The sequence below is a fragment of the Populus alba genome, chromosome 11 (assembly GCF_005239225.2).
Source record: "Populus alba chromosome 11, ASM523922v2, whole genome shotgun sequence".
NCBI classification, from domain to species: domain Eukaryota; kingdom Viridiplantae; phylum Streptophyta; class Magnoliopsida; order Malpighiales; family Salicaceae; genus Populus; species Populus alba.
Window position 1 is genome coordinate 6,845,950 of NC_133294.1, and position 15,215 is coordinate 6,861,164.

A 15,215-nucleotide genomic window follows, 5' to 3' on the forward strand; every position below is an offset into this window, starting at 1 on the left:
AAAAAATTAAAAAAAAAAAATAAAAGATGAAGTAATTAAAATAATAATAATCAACATTTCATAAATTATTTCAAATAAAATAATTAACAATCAAAAGAATGAGGATCAAATTTGACAGATAAAAAAATTTCAATAAAAAAATGATAAGGAAAAAGCAAATAACAATTATAAAAATAAGGACCAAAGTTAATATAAAAATAAAATTTTAAGAGATGAAATTGAATAATAAATATTCAAAACAAAATATATATAGCAATCAAAAGTTTGAGGATCAAATTTGATATAATCAGCAAATAATGACATTTCTAAATTTTTCATAACTTCCGGAAAGTGTTTTCCGTCTAAATTTTTCAGGAAAACACTTTCTTGAAAACCAAGTCAAATTTTTCTTTTATTGAAAAGTGTTTTCCGTTGACCAACTTTTCTAATGGCAAACAAACACAAGAAAGTTTGAAAAGTGATTTCTCGGAAACCACTTTCTGGAAAACAAACAAAGCTAAAAAGAAAAACACTTTCTTGAAAACCAAGCCAAAATTTTCTTTGACTAAAAAGTGTTTTTCGTTGACCGAAAAACATTTTATGTTGACTAGAAAGTGTTTTCCATTGACCAGAAAATGTTTTCCGTTAATCAACTTTTCTAATGGCAAACGAACACAGGAAAGTTTGGGAAATAGTTTTTCGGAAACTACTTTCCAGGAAACAAACATGGCCTAAGACACCATCGAAAGTTCTTGCCTTCAAAACATTTTCAATAATAATAGTCAAAAAAATGAACCGTGGAACATATAAATTAAAGGTTTTCCATACTGATTTCATCATTGTAATGACATTTGAGATATGTTCTGTGATCAAAATAAAGGATGGATCTAGATATAATAACAGAAGGTAAATGCAAGCAATACAGCAGGAGGGTGCAAAAACTTATCTTATAGAGAAGAGTGTGAGTGAATCCATACATGCTTTACTTTTCTCGATAAATAATGATAAAGAAGATCTACTGTTATCAAGGTACGGAAGAAAGAGAACGTATTCCACGACATAGCTTTAACATTGGCCGTGGTTTGCTGCCATTTCGCAGAAAGAGCAATGGAAATTGTTGGAACATCAATACTTTCAATCGTGTGACTGGAGGTGGAAAACTTGGCAGGCTGGCTTATATGACTTCTTCAACGAAGCCTGCTCAAACTTCTTTAAGGCGGGTTCATTCACTTGTAAACCAATCTGAACAAAGTACCTTGTCCACCAGGATGAGCTCCGAAATTTGGCCTTCACAAAAATAGCAATTTAGTTATCTCTTTAAGACTAGAATCTCAGTTTCTCTGATCGATAAATGGAAGGGAAAAAAAGAATTCGGTGTGTGGCAACAAAGATTAGTGCGAGTGAGCGATGTGCGCAATATAAAGATTCAAATGAAAGCATCGATTTTATCCTAGACATGATCAGAGTTTCCATATTCCCCATTAATTTTCTCCCTCGATGGAAATAAGCAAACCCTCTCAACAACAAACGACATAAAGCCCCAAAGGCATAGAATGCTCATCCAACAGACTAATATCTAAGAAAAAAATCAGAATTGGCATAAAATGACACCTCAATGTCCAGAGAAAATCCCTAAAGTAAAATCAGAACAGTAAATGAAACATTGCCCACTTACTGGACGACCAAACTTAGACATTTCTGCAACTTTAACTCTTTGCTGACCTGGATGGCCTGTAGAAAGAAAAAGGAGATCAGCAATCAAATCAGAAGATTAATTATTTCGAAAGACAGAAAATCTCAAACAAAAAAAGATGCCCTGGCAATATAAACAGAAACTTCTTACATGTCTGTTAATAACATGGCAGAACAAATAATTAAAATTTCCAAGGAAATCACTCTTCTAATCACTGATTAAGAAATAAAGAGCTATCAGTTTTGACTCTTTCACATCAATGCTTCTTTCTTGACATGAGAAGAGCAATGTTGATAAAGAGAAAGAGGACTCAAGTTGCAAGTAGCAAGGTTGTGACTAGTTTGGGTTATGAGCAAGGTGAATGTGGTTTAAGTTTCTGCTGTTCAAAATGCCACTACAAATTAGAAAAGTTTTTAGCTTGGCTTTGATATGCAAGAATTCATGCAGCGGAGACTAACAACATAAAAAAAAAAAATAAGCAACATAACCAAATACCAGAAAATATAACTAAGTAATCAGCTGACACTCTCGCCAATTCTGGAAGAGTTTTGTTGAGATATTTCGGAGACAAATAATCCAAAGCATCCGACACTACAACAAGAGAGAATGATTTTGCCCGGTAGGGCAAAGGAAATTTGATGTCAGCCACACGAACAAGGCCTTTGCGCACAAGACTCTTGCAGTTGGCACTCACATCATCTAAGTCATATGGTTCCACACCCCAGGCCTCGGTATCCTCTTCTTTTAATAAGCTTGATACTGCTAAGCAAGTGTCAGGGCCAACATGCAACACTTTACGCATGCTGTCACCATAAGCCTTCTTCAGAATAGGTATCGCTCTTTGGACTTCTGATGTGCATGAAACACCACCTGAATATGCATATCCAAATCTCAGATTACTGAATTGTTTAGCCCAGAAATTTTCACACTGGCAACACTTTTCTAGACAAGAGAATGCAAATGCTTAAAATATAAGATGTGCAGGCTCAAAAACTTTCTTAATAGTCTTCAATACTCCACATAGGAAACATTGAGAACAAAGACAAATGAACAAAGTCTAGTTCAGAGGCAAAAGCTGGGCCCTGCACCCGACCCAAGTATTTTCAGGTTCTCAGAGCTCCCGTTAACTCTTGGTCACAATAAGAAAGATAACAAGGAAATACAGGTTAAAGATAATAATGACAGCTAATGAAATTATATCACAGTCAAGGAGCTGAAGATTTGAGCCATTGTTTACTTGAGAAATACGCTCAACTCAGAATTTATATTGAAGCTGTACAAAAATAGACTACGTCTAACGTCTACCAATAAAAAAAAACAAATCCAGGAGCTCTCAGCCGCCTTGATTTATATGATTTTTTTTTGGATGATAAAATTAAATAAATCCCCATTCCCCAAAAAAATAGAACAGAAATGTACGAAAAACCCACATCAAGTAATTGGACACGGTTACATGGTCCTATATGTTAGTTAATCTAATGGACCCAAACAACTCAAAAATACACACATAAAGATATCATACAAATTTACCTTCTGCATTGCCTAAAGCTTCTCTATCGCTGGTACGCCCACCTGTCACACAACCATAACAAATTCACTAAAAATAGTACTGAAAACTCTCCAATTCAACATCATTTGCCTACATTTATTAAAATCAATGTCAGCAAAAGGAAACAAGAAACACATCACAGACAGTTCTCTTTCCTTGGCTTTTTGTTTAATATTAAATATTAACTGTTTTCCCTTCTTTGCATCCACAAAAAGATATAGCTACTATTTGTATTAGCAGACGAAACAGAGTTGATGCATCTAGTTTACTTAAACCAGATCCTGCAGTGAATTAGCATCAGATGAAACAGATCAAAGTTGGTAGAGAAACCACAGACCTGAACCACTGTAAAAATATCCAATGAGAAGGATTGCGCCCTGAAATCAACAAGGGAAAAAAAAAGGAAATGAATTAGCAGTTTCCACAGTAAAGCAACGCACTTAATTACAAAGCGTCCCAACGAAAATGCAAATCACAAGAGTTGAGAAGAGCAACCACAACAAGAAGGCCAATGGATAGTAGCGGCGATGAACGTGATTTAGAATGCATTGAACCAACAAAAGGAAGACTTCCCCCATCAGCAAAACGTCTAGCAGGATTCCCTGGCCTCCTTGACATTATTATTTTTAATTCAATCTAAGACAAGAGGGCCTGAAATCAAACTGTAATGGATCAATTAAATGCGGCATTTATGATCACATTTAAACAACACCTCTTCTATAGCATCCCAGTTATCATTTTAGATTCAATAATTCGGCAATTTTCATTTTTGATGCAATATAAATCACAAAGTTACCTGAGAGTTGAGATAGATCGAGAAATTGAGAAAAGTTAGGTCTCAAGATCTTTTAGAGCGCGATTTGGCTGTAACTGTCGGTGTCTTACTATTGTAAGCTCTTTGGGTGTGAAAGAGAGAGAGAGAGAGAGAGTGAGTTGAAGAAAAAGAGAGGGGGAATGAGATTTACAGCGTCTTTATCTAGTGATTTTTAAAAGTAGTTTATTTTTTTTAGAATTGTAGTAAAATAATTTTTAGAAAAATATTTTTTATTTTTATATTGTACATCAGATCATTATAAGAATATTAATTTATTAATAAAGATATTTTTAAAATACAGCCAAAAATACAATATTGATTGATCCAAGTTGCTTTTGTTTATTAATTAATTTATTTATTTACTGAGTCGAATTTATCCGTTTACATTCTGTTGCTGAGTGGAATCCAGCAAGCGCCACAGCGGGGATTGATTCGATGCAGCCTCGATTGGATTAATCTTTTAGGCCCAAGTCTGTTTTGAAGATGAGAGGGTCCAAGTATGTTTTAGCCCAGTATAGGCCCAACCCAACAGCTTTGTTCTTTGCTCGGACTTTATACTCTTGCAACAGAAATTTCAAGCACTTCTCATTAGAAATGGACACGTCATAAATGTGAAAGAAACATATGCGACACCTAAAGCAAGCAGTGTAGCATATATTTATATAGACATAATATTAGTATAAGTTTACTAAGAACTGCGATACCAACTTTGAAGTTGGTGAGCAAAGATCGGGTTTAAATCTTGGACTGTCTTTATTTACTAACTATTTATCACTCGACTTTAACAGAAATTTAGTACTTGGGTGCAATAAAACTGTCGGCTTATGGTGACAGATATAGCTGTTGGATGAGAAGGTTTTGGATGTATTAAGATAAATTATAAAATTATAATTTAAAAGGTTTACTATTCGTAATCTAATATAATAATAGTTATTTGAAAATCTAGTAATACGTGAGAGTTTGAATAAAAAAACTAGTTATATATAAAAAAAACACATTACTCTCAATGCATCTTATATATGATAAACTATATTATTAATTGATTGTTTTTTTAAAAGTTATGTTTCTATTCATTGGTCTGTCTAAAGTTTAAATAAAGTTTATTTCAATAAAGAAATCCTTATATTATCAAGTGAAAAACCTAACCATTCTAAAAAAAAAAAAAAAAACATATCCCAAATTTAAGCAAAATGATTTTTATGTTATTTTTGAATTTTTTGTCAAATCTTAATGGATAATCACAAACTTATTATAATACACATTAATTAATTTTTTTTTGTATTTTTTCAAGTATGATAAAAATAAAAAATGCATGAAATTTTTAGAAGTTGGTCATATATACATAAAGAAAAACATATTTTTATATTTAATTTTTAGTTTTTTATATTTTTTGAAGTCTTAAACAAAAAGCATATATTTAAGATTGGATCAATATCTTATAGTATAAGTTTAAAGCTCAAATAATTAAACAAAATTATTGAAAAACATACGAGGGATCTAAAAATAAATTTAAAAGGGTCCTTAAATTTTTTCATATGTTTTTGGAAATTATTTGATGGCAAAGACATAAAAATGAAAAAGGGAACACTGTTGGAAAGTCAATAAAACATATTTGTCAAACACATCTTTAGCTAAAAATCATAGGCTTAAAAAATATATTAAGGTCATGTTTGACCAACATGCTTTCAAGGACAAGAAAATACATTTTACCTTTGATAAAAATAAGGTACTCCAAACATGGCCTTATGGGGAAGAAAAAAAAAGGGTTCGGTCCAAGCATGTAAGTTAGGCTTCATAACCTAATGACCCAAACCCATAAAACAAAGCCCAAAAATACAAAACAAAATTTTAAAGATTAAACAAGGTGTTTTGGCTTGAATATAACGAAGAATACAAGAATAAACCTAGTTTTGTGATTCCAAAAAAAGACCATAGTACATCACATTGAAAGGCACATAAACAAGCAAAACCAATGTTTATACAAAAATCTAAGAATGAATCATTATAATAAACACCCAATTGTCACGATTGATTTTGGGGCAAAGTATAAAATGAAAGAAATGAAAATCAAATGCCATAATTTTAGTGTTTTTAAACCATAAAAACCCTAGAATGATGATTAAAAAGCATTCACACACATATCAGAACTATAAAGCGATCAAAATGACACAAAAATCCATGGCCTAAAATAAAGTTCAATTGATAAATGTCATCCCAAAAACCTAGAAGCATCCGTCAAAGGCTTAAACCCAAAAAAAAAAATACATCCAAGCCCAAAAACAATGACTAAAACTTTTTCATGCAAGTCACATACACTCATGTTTCTATCTTAAAAAACAACAATAAACATGTAAACATTAAAATATATAGGAACCAAAGTCTATAACCTACCGTTAACATACAAATATGCACCTATATTGTTTTTATCAATCTAAAAGCTTATTTAACATCACAAGCAACATCATAATGACCTATATGAACTTTTAAAACTGAATAAAAACAAGTATCCAATCATCAAAAATATGTCATTAATCATTCATTAAACATCATAAAACAACCAATTAACAACAAAACAATTAATTATATAACAAGCTTGTACTACAAATTAAATGTATATATATATATATAAAACAAACTAAAACATGGTCATTTCATACAATAAACATCATAAACAATTCTTAAATGAAAGAAAATCAAAGCTTAAAATACAGAGATGAGAGGTATTCTCAATGAGTTTTATCTCTCCATCAAGTTGAATAGCTTACCTTTAAAAGATGATTGCAACTAGTTTATGTCTTTTTTGCTTGTTTTAAATAGATTTTGATGGCCTTTTCAATGTAGCTTTTGATCTAATTCTACACAATATCTTATTATTATTATTATTTATCTAAGTCATGAGTTTGACGAATTAACTTGAGTAATTTTTATGTTATTTTTAAATGATTTTTTTTAATCACATCCATTAACATCAAGTTGATTAGTAATTGGACTTTGTAATTTTTTTTGAATATGTTTTCTATAGGCTTTTCTCGATCTTATAACTCGGATCACAAATTTGACAGATTAACTTGGTTTACTTTTTAGACCCTTTTTTAATTGATTTTTTTAAAATTTTATTCTTCAATATTTGGTTGATTAGAGATTATGTTTCATAATTTATTGTTATTTGTTTTCTATATGGCTATCATAGTCTCATAATCTGGTCACCAAGTTTACATGTTAACTTGAGTTGACCCGAATCAATTCAATATGTTGTTATCTTAATATTAAAAAAAAAAATCATCTTGAAAATTTTTATAAGTCAAATTATGTTTTTACAAGTTATCTGAGCTTTTGAATTTACAAAAGCAACCAAGTCAAATCAGATTAATCCCCACATGATTCAAAAAAAATTTTCCACTAGAAAAATTTAAAATATTGCAACACTTGAATATATTTTTTACTTTCAAGAAAAAATTTGACCCGATCCGTAACGAAGTGCATGTCAATAATCTAGTAAACTCTAAATTGTATGTCGATTTCACTATAGTAAAAACATCATGTTTTCTTTTACATTTCAATATGACTCGCTATGATTTTTTTTTCATTTTAATCATCAAACTTTTATTTTTGATGATTTCATCTATTTTGTGGCATAAATAAAATCTAATTGCTTTAAATTTATTAAAAAATGACAATATTGAAAGGAGGACCAGAGTAAAAAAGATATACAAAATGACTGGCAATCTTGTAATTTGGTAAACAAATTCATTTTGGTCCTTTTACTTTTCATATTATAACTCTGTTAATTTTTTTAAAAATATTTTTATTCTAAAACTTTATTGTCTTTAATTTTTAGTTATTGGTTTGAGTGAGGGGAGAGAAAGTGGTCAATTTTTAGTAGAGAGAGAAAATCTTAATTGATATCAATTCCAGTGATGAAAAATGGTCAATTTTGGAATCAATGAGTTTTTTTCGATGAAGAAAGTTTATTATATGTGTTATTTTCTCTTAGCCCTACCTAAGATAATAGATCTGATCTTAGAAAGGTTTTTTTTTTGTTTTGGATTGATTCAAGTTCTTAGGCTATTTTAGTGCATGAGTGGGTTTATCATAGTGCATATGGTGTTTTCCAAGAGTTTTGGATTAAAAAAATATTTGAAAATCAAGTTATTAAATACAACTAGGTATATAATCTATATTGTCAGGTCAAATATTTTGATCTAAATTTATTTTTTAATTTATTTCAGTTTAATTTTTTAGTTATCACTAACGACTTTGTTTTTGGTGTTTATTGGCATAAATGATTTTTAATTTTTTTAATTAAATTCATGTATAATATTTTTTGATTTATGATTGAGAAAGTTAGAAAAACATTTTGAAAAAAATTTGCATACTTTTTTTTAAAAAGAATTATTCAATATGCACTCAATTAGCTAGCAAATAAGTGTATTTATTTTTGTAGTTTAATTTATTTTTTAAAACACTTTTTATTTAAGAATATTTTATTATTATTATTATTATTTATTTAGATATTTTAATTTCATCGTATTAAAAAAAAAAACATCATCTCGTCTTATTTTTAATGAAAAAATCCTTTTGCAAAGCTGCCAGGTACGCATTGCTAATAAAACACTGTAACTGTAAATGTAAATATCCTGACAAAGCTCAATAAATCCGAGAAACAGACAGCGACACCTCACAGCTACAGCCAAGACACGCACACCACACGTCACCCTCATACAGCGCCAAAGACAGCCCCTCTTCCGTTTCCGTCTCTCCATATCTTCCTCCCATTATTTATTTACATCACTTTCAAAACAACGCCTGCAAATCTCTCTCTCTCTCTCGCCCCCTTCCCCCTTTTTCTCTCTTTTGCCGGCAATCAAATCTCTGCACACAGAACCGCACCTCCTCATTCTCTACACAGAACACACAATCCTTACGTTACGTGGCTTTCACGTGTGCACGCTTTATAGCTGTTTAATTTAGTATAAGTAGTTAAAGAAGGATTTGCCTTTTCATTTCTTCGTAACCGTTTCGAAACGCGCGAGCTGATTCGAGAAATTTCAAAGAGAGAATGGAGGAGATATTGCTCTGGTTGGTGTTTCTCTAGACGATTAACCGCTACTGAATTTACTGAATTTTGAGAATTTTAGAAGAGAGATGACGGTGGAGTATAGTTGCTGCGAAACGAATTTCTTTTTACACATTTTGATAATAGTGTTTCTTGTTATGTTCGCTGGACTGATGTCTGGCCTCACTTTAGGGCTCATGTCTATGAGTCTCGTTGATCTTGAAGTTCTTGCTAAATCTGGTACTCCAAAAGATCAAATATACGCAGGTAGAGATTTAAAATTTCACTTTCGGCATTCTTTTCTTTCCTAATTTATTTAGATCGTTTAAGTTCTGTTTGGATAGTGAGAAAGTGAGAAAATAAGTGAGAAACTTGTGATTTTGGACGGGTGTAGTTTTGTTGTATGGGATCCAGGGAAATGAGAATTAGCTAGACTTGTTAAGTGTGGTCATTAGTTATTACAATTACTAGCCTGTCTTTTAGAGATATTTGGCTTTGATTTCTTAGTGGTTGTTGGCTTTAATCTGTACGAATTAATTGGAATCGTAGTATTTTATGCTGAATGCTTATTCCATATAAGAAATTTACGCCGGGGTTATTGTAAGTTTAATTGCGTGTGGTTATGTGCTGCGGGCGCTGATTGCTTGTTTCATGCTCTAAACAGCGAAAATATTGCCGGTGGTTAAAAACCAGCATTTGTTGCTTTGCACGCTCCTTATTTGCAATGCTGCTGCTATGGAGGTATGTGATGTAGAGAGAGAATTTATAAGCTTTGATTATTGTTTTTCGAATATGACTTGATTATGGAATGTCTTTCTTGTTTTACTTTGTCAGACACTTCCCATTTTTCTTGATAGTCTGGTTACAGCTTGGGGTGCTATTCTAATTTCAGTAACTCTGATTCTTCTGTTTGGTGAGGTAAGGCATCCATGTTGGTTTGTGCATTTTTATTAGTTTAAAGCAATCAGGATGCACGGTAGAACCACGGAAGTAGAGGTTCATGAGTCTTAACTTGTTCTGGGTATGCTACTTGAAAATTAGTTTCTTTCGATGACAGATTTTGTGATGATCCACTTTGTTTTGAGACCTAGTTCTTGCACTGTTTCAAATATTCAGACATTTGAATGTTGTTGCAAGTTTGCCTAGCAAAAGATGCTTCTTGGGAACAATGGAAATATATAGCCTAGTTTCATCTAGAACTATCTTTTTAAGATGGTAGGAATGGTAAAATGGTTTATTGGTCCACTAATTGCTCTTTTTGTTTGGATGTGCAGATTATACCACAATCTGTTTGTACCCGCTATGGTCTGGCAATTGGCGCAACAGTGACCCCATTTGTCCGTGTTCTTGTTTGGATCTGTTTTCCTGTTGCCTATCCTATAAGCAAGGTGACACATATGTAGGTTAAAGCTTGCACATTGTTGAACCCTCTTAAATGGAAGAGTGACTTCATTTTTGTGTGATATTTCCAGCTTCTGGACTTTCTGCTGGGACATGGTCATGTTGCTCTTTTTCGCAGAGCTGAGTTGAAAACACTTGTTGATTTTCATGGTAACGAGGTGTGTTTTGTGCCCTTCAGAATTACACATCTTTGAACAGAATATTATGCTTTATTGTCAATTTGATGATTGGCTGTCTTAATAATTATGGCCACACAGCTTATCTGCTAGCTTCTTGTTATCGTTCTTGTTTGTAGTCTTTCATTCTGCCTATCAAGTCATCAATTTGATGCAATTTTCTACCTTTATTAAAATCTCTTCTATTGCTTATAACTTGTGTACGGAATCTGTTGTCTGCTACCCCCTTTTTTTCTCTTACATCTTCCATCAGCTTTGTAACACTGTTGCTGGTGTTTATTAGGCTGGAAAAGGTGGAGAACTGACTCACGATGAGACAACGATTATTGCTGGAGCACTTGAGCTCAGTGAGAAAACAGCTAGTGATGCCATGACTCCTATATCTGAAACTTTTGCTATTGACATTAATGCCAAACTTGACAGGTGGGGTGCTCAAAAAGGGTAAACTTAAAAATCACTTGCTTCTGTTGCATGACATTCGTTGTGATTAGCTGCATTATATACTTTGTACAGGGAGTTGATGAGTTTGATATTGGAGAAAGGGCATAGCAGGGTGCCAGTTTATTATGAGCAATCTACAAACATAATTGGACTAATTCTGGTAAATTGACGATAGTAATGTATTCAGCAACAATGAAAAGAGATCTTTTTTTATTTTTTCCTTTTTTTCTCCATATACTTGGAATGGCGGTGCATTGGTTGAATAACATGGTATCCTGATAGTCTCCTTCTCTCCACCAACATTAAGCTTTTATTTGTTATCTTCTGTACCTATTCATTGTGCTCTTTCCCTAGCAATTCATGCATGCTTGAATTGCAAGACACTATTCCCTATTAATTTTTAAATTTGTATGATGTGAAAAAAAAGTCAAATATGACAGAGAACTGTGTCAATGGCCTCTTGACTATGAGATTTATTGGCAGTTTTAGAAAGAAAGAAAAAATTGTTTGAAAGTTTAGAAGCCAGCAATGTTCAATATTATGATGAATCATTATAATATACGGACTTTCAGATTATCTCTTAAGTAAATAAATGGTTTAGTCACATGTTTCAACTATTATATAAATTTTAAGACAGGGGGTGGTGTGGTGTGGAGGGAGGGTCTACTCTGTAGAGCAACTGCTGTAGGCAAGATGAGAAGAGTGCCTCCCTTCAAATTAGCCTTTTGGGGAACCTTGGACCATGGCCTCTGTGATATGCTTGTATCTGTTTGAATTTATCATCTGATGGGTAGACATTTCCCTTGTATTGCTTGCTTATGTTAATGCTGTCTTTAGGCGTTCCTTGAGGCCTGCTCCATTATTTTTTATGTTCAAAGCTAATGTATTTCCCCAAGACTTGACATAGGAGACATCTTTTTTTTTTCCCCACACGTGGAATCTGACTTCAATTTCTTACTATTTAGTTTGGAATTGAATATTGGATCTTAAAAAGGTCTGCTTATAATTTTGGACTGAGATTTGTGTTTTCTCTTTATGAAATCACCAAAAAAATAATGTTGGAACTTATAAGTAAATATGTTCCCCTAACATTGACATGATAAAGAGAAAGGATAAACCACAAGGGGGCCAGGTGCATTGAGAACTTGAGCATGGAAAACTGCAAACAAGCATAACTATGGGAAGTGAGGCATAACTTTCATTAGGGTAACGGAATAAGACTATTCTTACATGCTAATTTATTTTGTTTGGCACTTGATTTGTCCATGATCTCTTGCCTTTACTTTCATATCTTTTGATCAGAGTTCACACGCCAAATGAATTGGCAGAAATTTTTGGCTGCTTTTTCTTGAACATGCATGTGTATTGTGATCTTTTAGGCCAAGAATTTGTTGACAATTCACCCAGAAGATAAAGTACCTGTAAAGAATGTCACTATACGCAGGATCCCCAGGTATATCATTTAGGTCAACAATTGTTTGTATGTAGATGTTATATTTTTAGTTGTTATTGGACAGAAAAATGATGTCCATTGTTACCTACAGACTGATGGCTCTAAATAATTATGTGTTGTAGGGTTCCAGAAACTTTACCTTTATATGATATATTGAACGAGTTTCAAAAAGGTCATAGCCACATGGCAGTTGTTGTAAGGCAGTGCAAAAGGCAAGAGGAGCAGCATGTTAGCGGTGCTAGTGACGGTAAGTGTCAATTCCTACGGGATTTTGCCGCTATTTGTTGTCCCAAGCTGTGCTAAAATCAACCTAATCTGGAGAGCATCGCTCTTTATGACAAGTACAATCATTTAGATAACTGTGGCTCTCTTGTCCTTGCTCACAACAGATCCGGTGAAAGAAGTTAAAGTTGATATCGATGGTGAAAAGCCTCCCAAAGACAAGACTTTGAAGAGACCACTTCAAAAGTGGAAAAGCTTTCCCAACAGCGGCAACAATTCATTTAGGAACTCGAGGAGCAAGAAGTGGACAAAGGACTTGGACTCAGACATCTTGCATCTAAATGGCAATCCACTACCACAGCTCCCAGAGGAAGAAGAAGCAGTGGGCATAATAACAATGGAAGATGTCATTGAAGAGCTTTTACAGGTAAGCGACATGTTTTGTCATTTATATTACACTTATGTATCTCCCTCCAGTTTCTTAGAGATTACCTCATGCTGTGATCTTGCTTGGCACCATTTAGGAGGAGATCTTCGATGAAACTGATCATCATTTTGACGATTCTTGCACTGGCACTGCTAAGCCGTAGAACATTCTACGGTATAGACAGACAATGACGAAAAAAGTTGTTTCTGATGGAAGATTGATTATGCAATGATCAAAAGTTCTAGTTTCAGAATATATATACATATCGTGTTGCTTTTGTTGCGGAGAGATCTTAAATAGACTCGTTTGTGGAGCAAAAAGGATTGTTTATTGAACTTTTTTTGAATGAAATGTTTTTAATGTCAGGATTGAATATGTATCTTTTTACCATATCAAAATAATTTTGAAGAGGTAGTAGTGGGTCACATGATAGTGCGATGAAACAATTTAGGAACGGTCCCTCGCAACAGCTCACCAACTTACTTTAGCGCTATATCAAATTAATCAGCTAGTGTCGGCAACTTGACTGGCTGGATCAGCTATCACAAAGTGCCTCATATCACATCTATGCTCTTTAAAATAGAAAATCATTTATATTTATTATTATTCAAATTATATGTGAGACTAATATTCAAGTGTTGTTTATTCCTTTCAAATTATTCTAATGAATTACGTGCAAAAACAGTCACTGGCAGTGGAACTTATTATAAAGTAGTAGAGGATGATAAATGAAAGAAAAAACTGTAAATTTAAAGAATAAGGATGCTTGTTCTAGTATTTTGTAATTTATGTTATGAGATATATAAGTTTTTTAGAGTAGAAAAGAAAAGGATTGAAAAGTTTTTTTTTTTTTATGGTATTAATAGGAAATAAATCAAGGTTTTTTTTTTTTATATATATAAAGAAAAATATCTCTAAAGATTTTTTTTATATATTTATAAATATAGGGGATAATTACCTCCTGACATGAATGTTTCATATAAATAACATTCATATAAATAATAAATAATTCGAGGATATAACTTACAAGATTCTACCATGGAATTATAAATCCAACTAAATACATAGTTAAACGTAGAAAAAATAGATTTAGCAGCTCATGAATTCCTGTTTTGAGAGTACCATTAAAATGGTAGATTATATGTTTTAAGAATACTGTTAAAAGGGTATCTTTAAGAGTTAAAACTCGTTATTTTTATAGTTATAAATTGACTTGGGTATTGATAATTTGGAAAGTAGGATATATATATATATATATAAAACATTAGAAAGGTAATGCTTGATGGTAAGTAAATGCTCTATATGGAGTCGGGACAATTGGACCTTTTCAATCCAAACTGCTTCCGTTGTAATTTTAAATAAATTTGATGCATTGAAGTAATGTTTGAAGTCAAATAATCAATAATGAGATACTTATTGAATGCTTTGAACTTTGAAGCCGCATTACTAATGTCTCACGTGCTCTCTTGCGATTCTTGTTTCTCCCTCGAAACTAAAAAGGAACTCAACCCAGAACCCTTTTCGGAAATTGTTACCAGACAAATTAGCAAAAACTTAAGCCCATTTGACAGAAGTGTTGTTTACATGCTGTGATTTAACCCGGAAAATGGCAATATGTAACCAAGCACGCATATGAGATGAAGTGAGATTTGCTCTTCTTTGCGTCCGTGCGTGTGTAAAAAATATTGCCTCATTTGTTTCATGAAAAATAACTTTTTTAAATTTAATTTTTAAATTTTTTGTATTTATTTGTTATTAAAAAATTAATCAATAAAAAACACTTTTTAATTAAAAAAATATTAACTTAGTTTCAAAAAAAAAATTATTTTAAATAAAAAAACACTTAAAATTATAAAAAATTTAAAAATATCATATTATTTACTAATTATATCAAATTTAATCCTTAAATTTTTAATTATTATATATTTTTAATTTGATTATTTTTTTTCCTTCAATTTCATCCCTTAAAAATTAATTTAAATTGATTTTTATATCAACTTTAAT

At 32.1% G+C, this 15,215-nt stretch overlaps 2 protein-coding genes across 3 annotated transcripts; one reads left to right on the top strand and one right to left on the bottom strand.

The window, feature by feature from the left end:
* Positions 1–909: 909 nt before the first annotated feature.
* LOC118051810 (probable pectin methylesterase CGR2) lies at positions 910–4,178 on the bottom strand. 2 transcript variants are annotated; one of them, XM_035062534.1, is made up of 7 exons: positions 4,018–4,178; positions 3,717–3,872; positions 3,559–3,598; positions 3,203–3,244; positions 2,168–2,542; positions 1,655–1,710; positions 910–1,266 (listed from the first exon to the last, which is right to left on the bottom strand). In XM_035062534.1, exons 2-7 carry the CDS (start codon positions 3,837–3,839, stop codon positions 1,114–1,116), a joined length of 789 nt encoding a protein of 262 aa, XP_034918425.1. In that variant the 5' UTR covers positions 3,840–3,872; positions 4,018–4,178; the 3' UTR covers positions 910–1,113. The 2 variants fall into 2 exon arrangements, with proteins under 2 accessions (XP_034918425.1, XP_034918426.1); XM_035062535.2 differs by having other exon boundaries at positions 3,717–3,883; positions 4,018–4,172.
* A 4,639-nt stretch (positions 4,179–8,817) lies between these two features.
* LOC118051801 (DUF21 domain-containing protein At2g14520) lies at positions 8,818–13,586 on the top strand. Its single transcript, XM_035062527.2, has 11 exons — positions 8,818–9,358; positions 9,756–9,832; positions 9,926–10,009; positions 10,366–10,479; positions 10,564–10,650; positions 10,952–11,091; positions 11,182–11,269; positions 12,489–12,562; positions 12,685–12,809; positions 12,952–13,211; positions 13,309–13,586. Exons 1-11 carry the CDS (start codon positions 9,181–9,183, stop codon positions 13,372–13,374), a joined length of 1,293 nt encoding a protein of 430 aa, XP_034918418.1. The 5' UTR covers positions 8,818–9,180; the 3' UTR covers positions 13,375–13,586.
* The last annotated feature ends 1,629 nt before the right edge of the window (positions 13,587–15,215 follow it).

Coding starts and splice junctions, on each gene's coding strand:
- LOC118051810 (XM_035062534.1), bottom strand. CDS start 3,839: ATGTCAAGGAGGCCAGGGAATCCTGCTAGACGTTTTGCTGATGGGGGA. Junction 2,543..3,202: donor AGCTTTAGGCAATGCAGAAG/GTAAATTTGTAT, acceptor ATGCATATTCAG/GTGGTGTTTCATGCACATCA. Junction 1,711..2,167: donor TTACTTAGTTATATTTTCTG/GTATTTGGTTAT, acceptor TTCTTTCTACAG/GCCATCCAGGTCAGCAAAGA.
- LOC118051801 (XM_035062527.2), top strand. CDS start 9,181: ATGACGGTGGAGTATAGTTGCTGCGAAACGAATTTCTTTTTACACATT. Junction 10,480..10,563: donor TTGCCTATCCTATAAGCAAG/GTGACACATATG, acceptor TGATATTTCCAG/CTTCTGGACTTTCTGCTGGG. Junction 11,092..11,181: donor ATTAATGCCAAACTTGACAG/GTGGGGTGCTCA, acceptor TACTTTGTACAG/GGAGTTGATGAGTTTGATAT.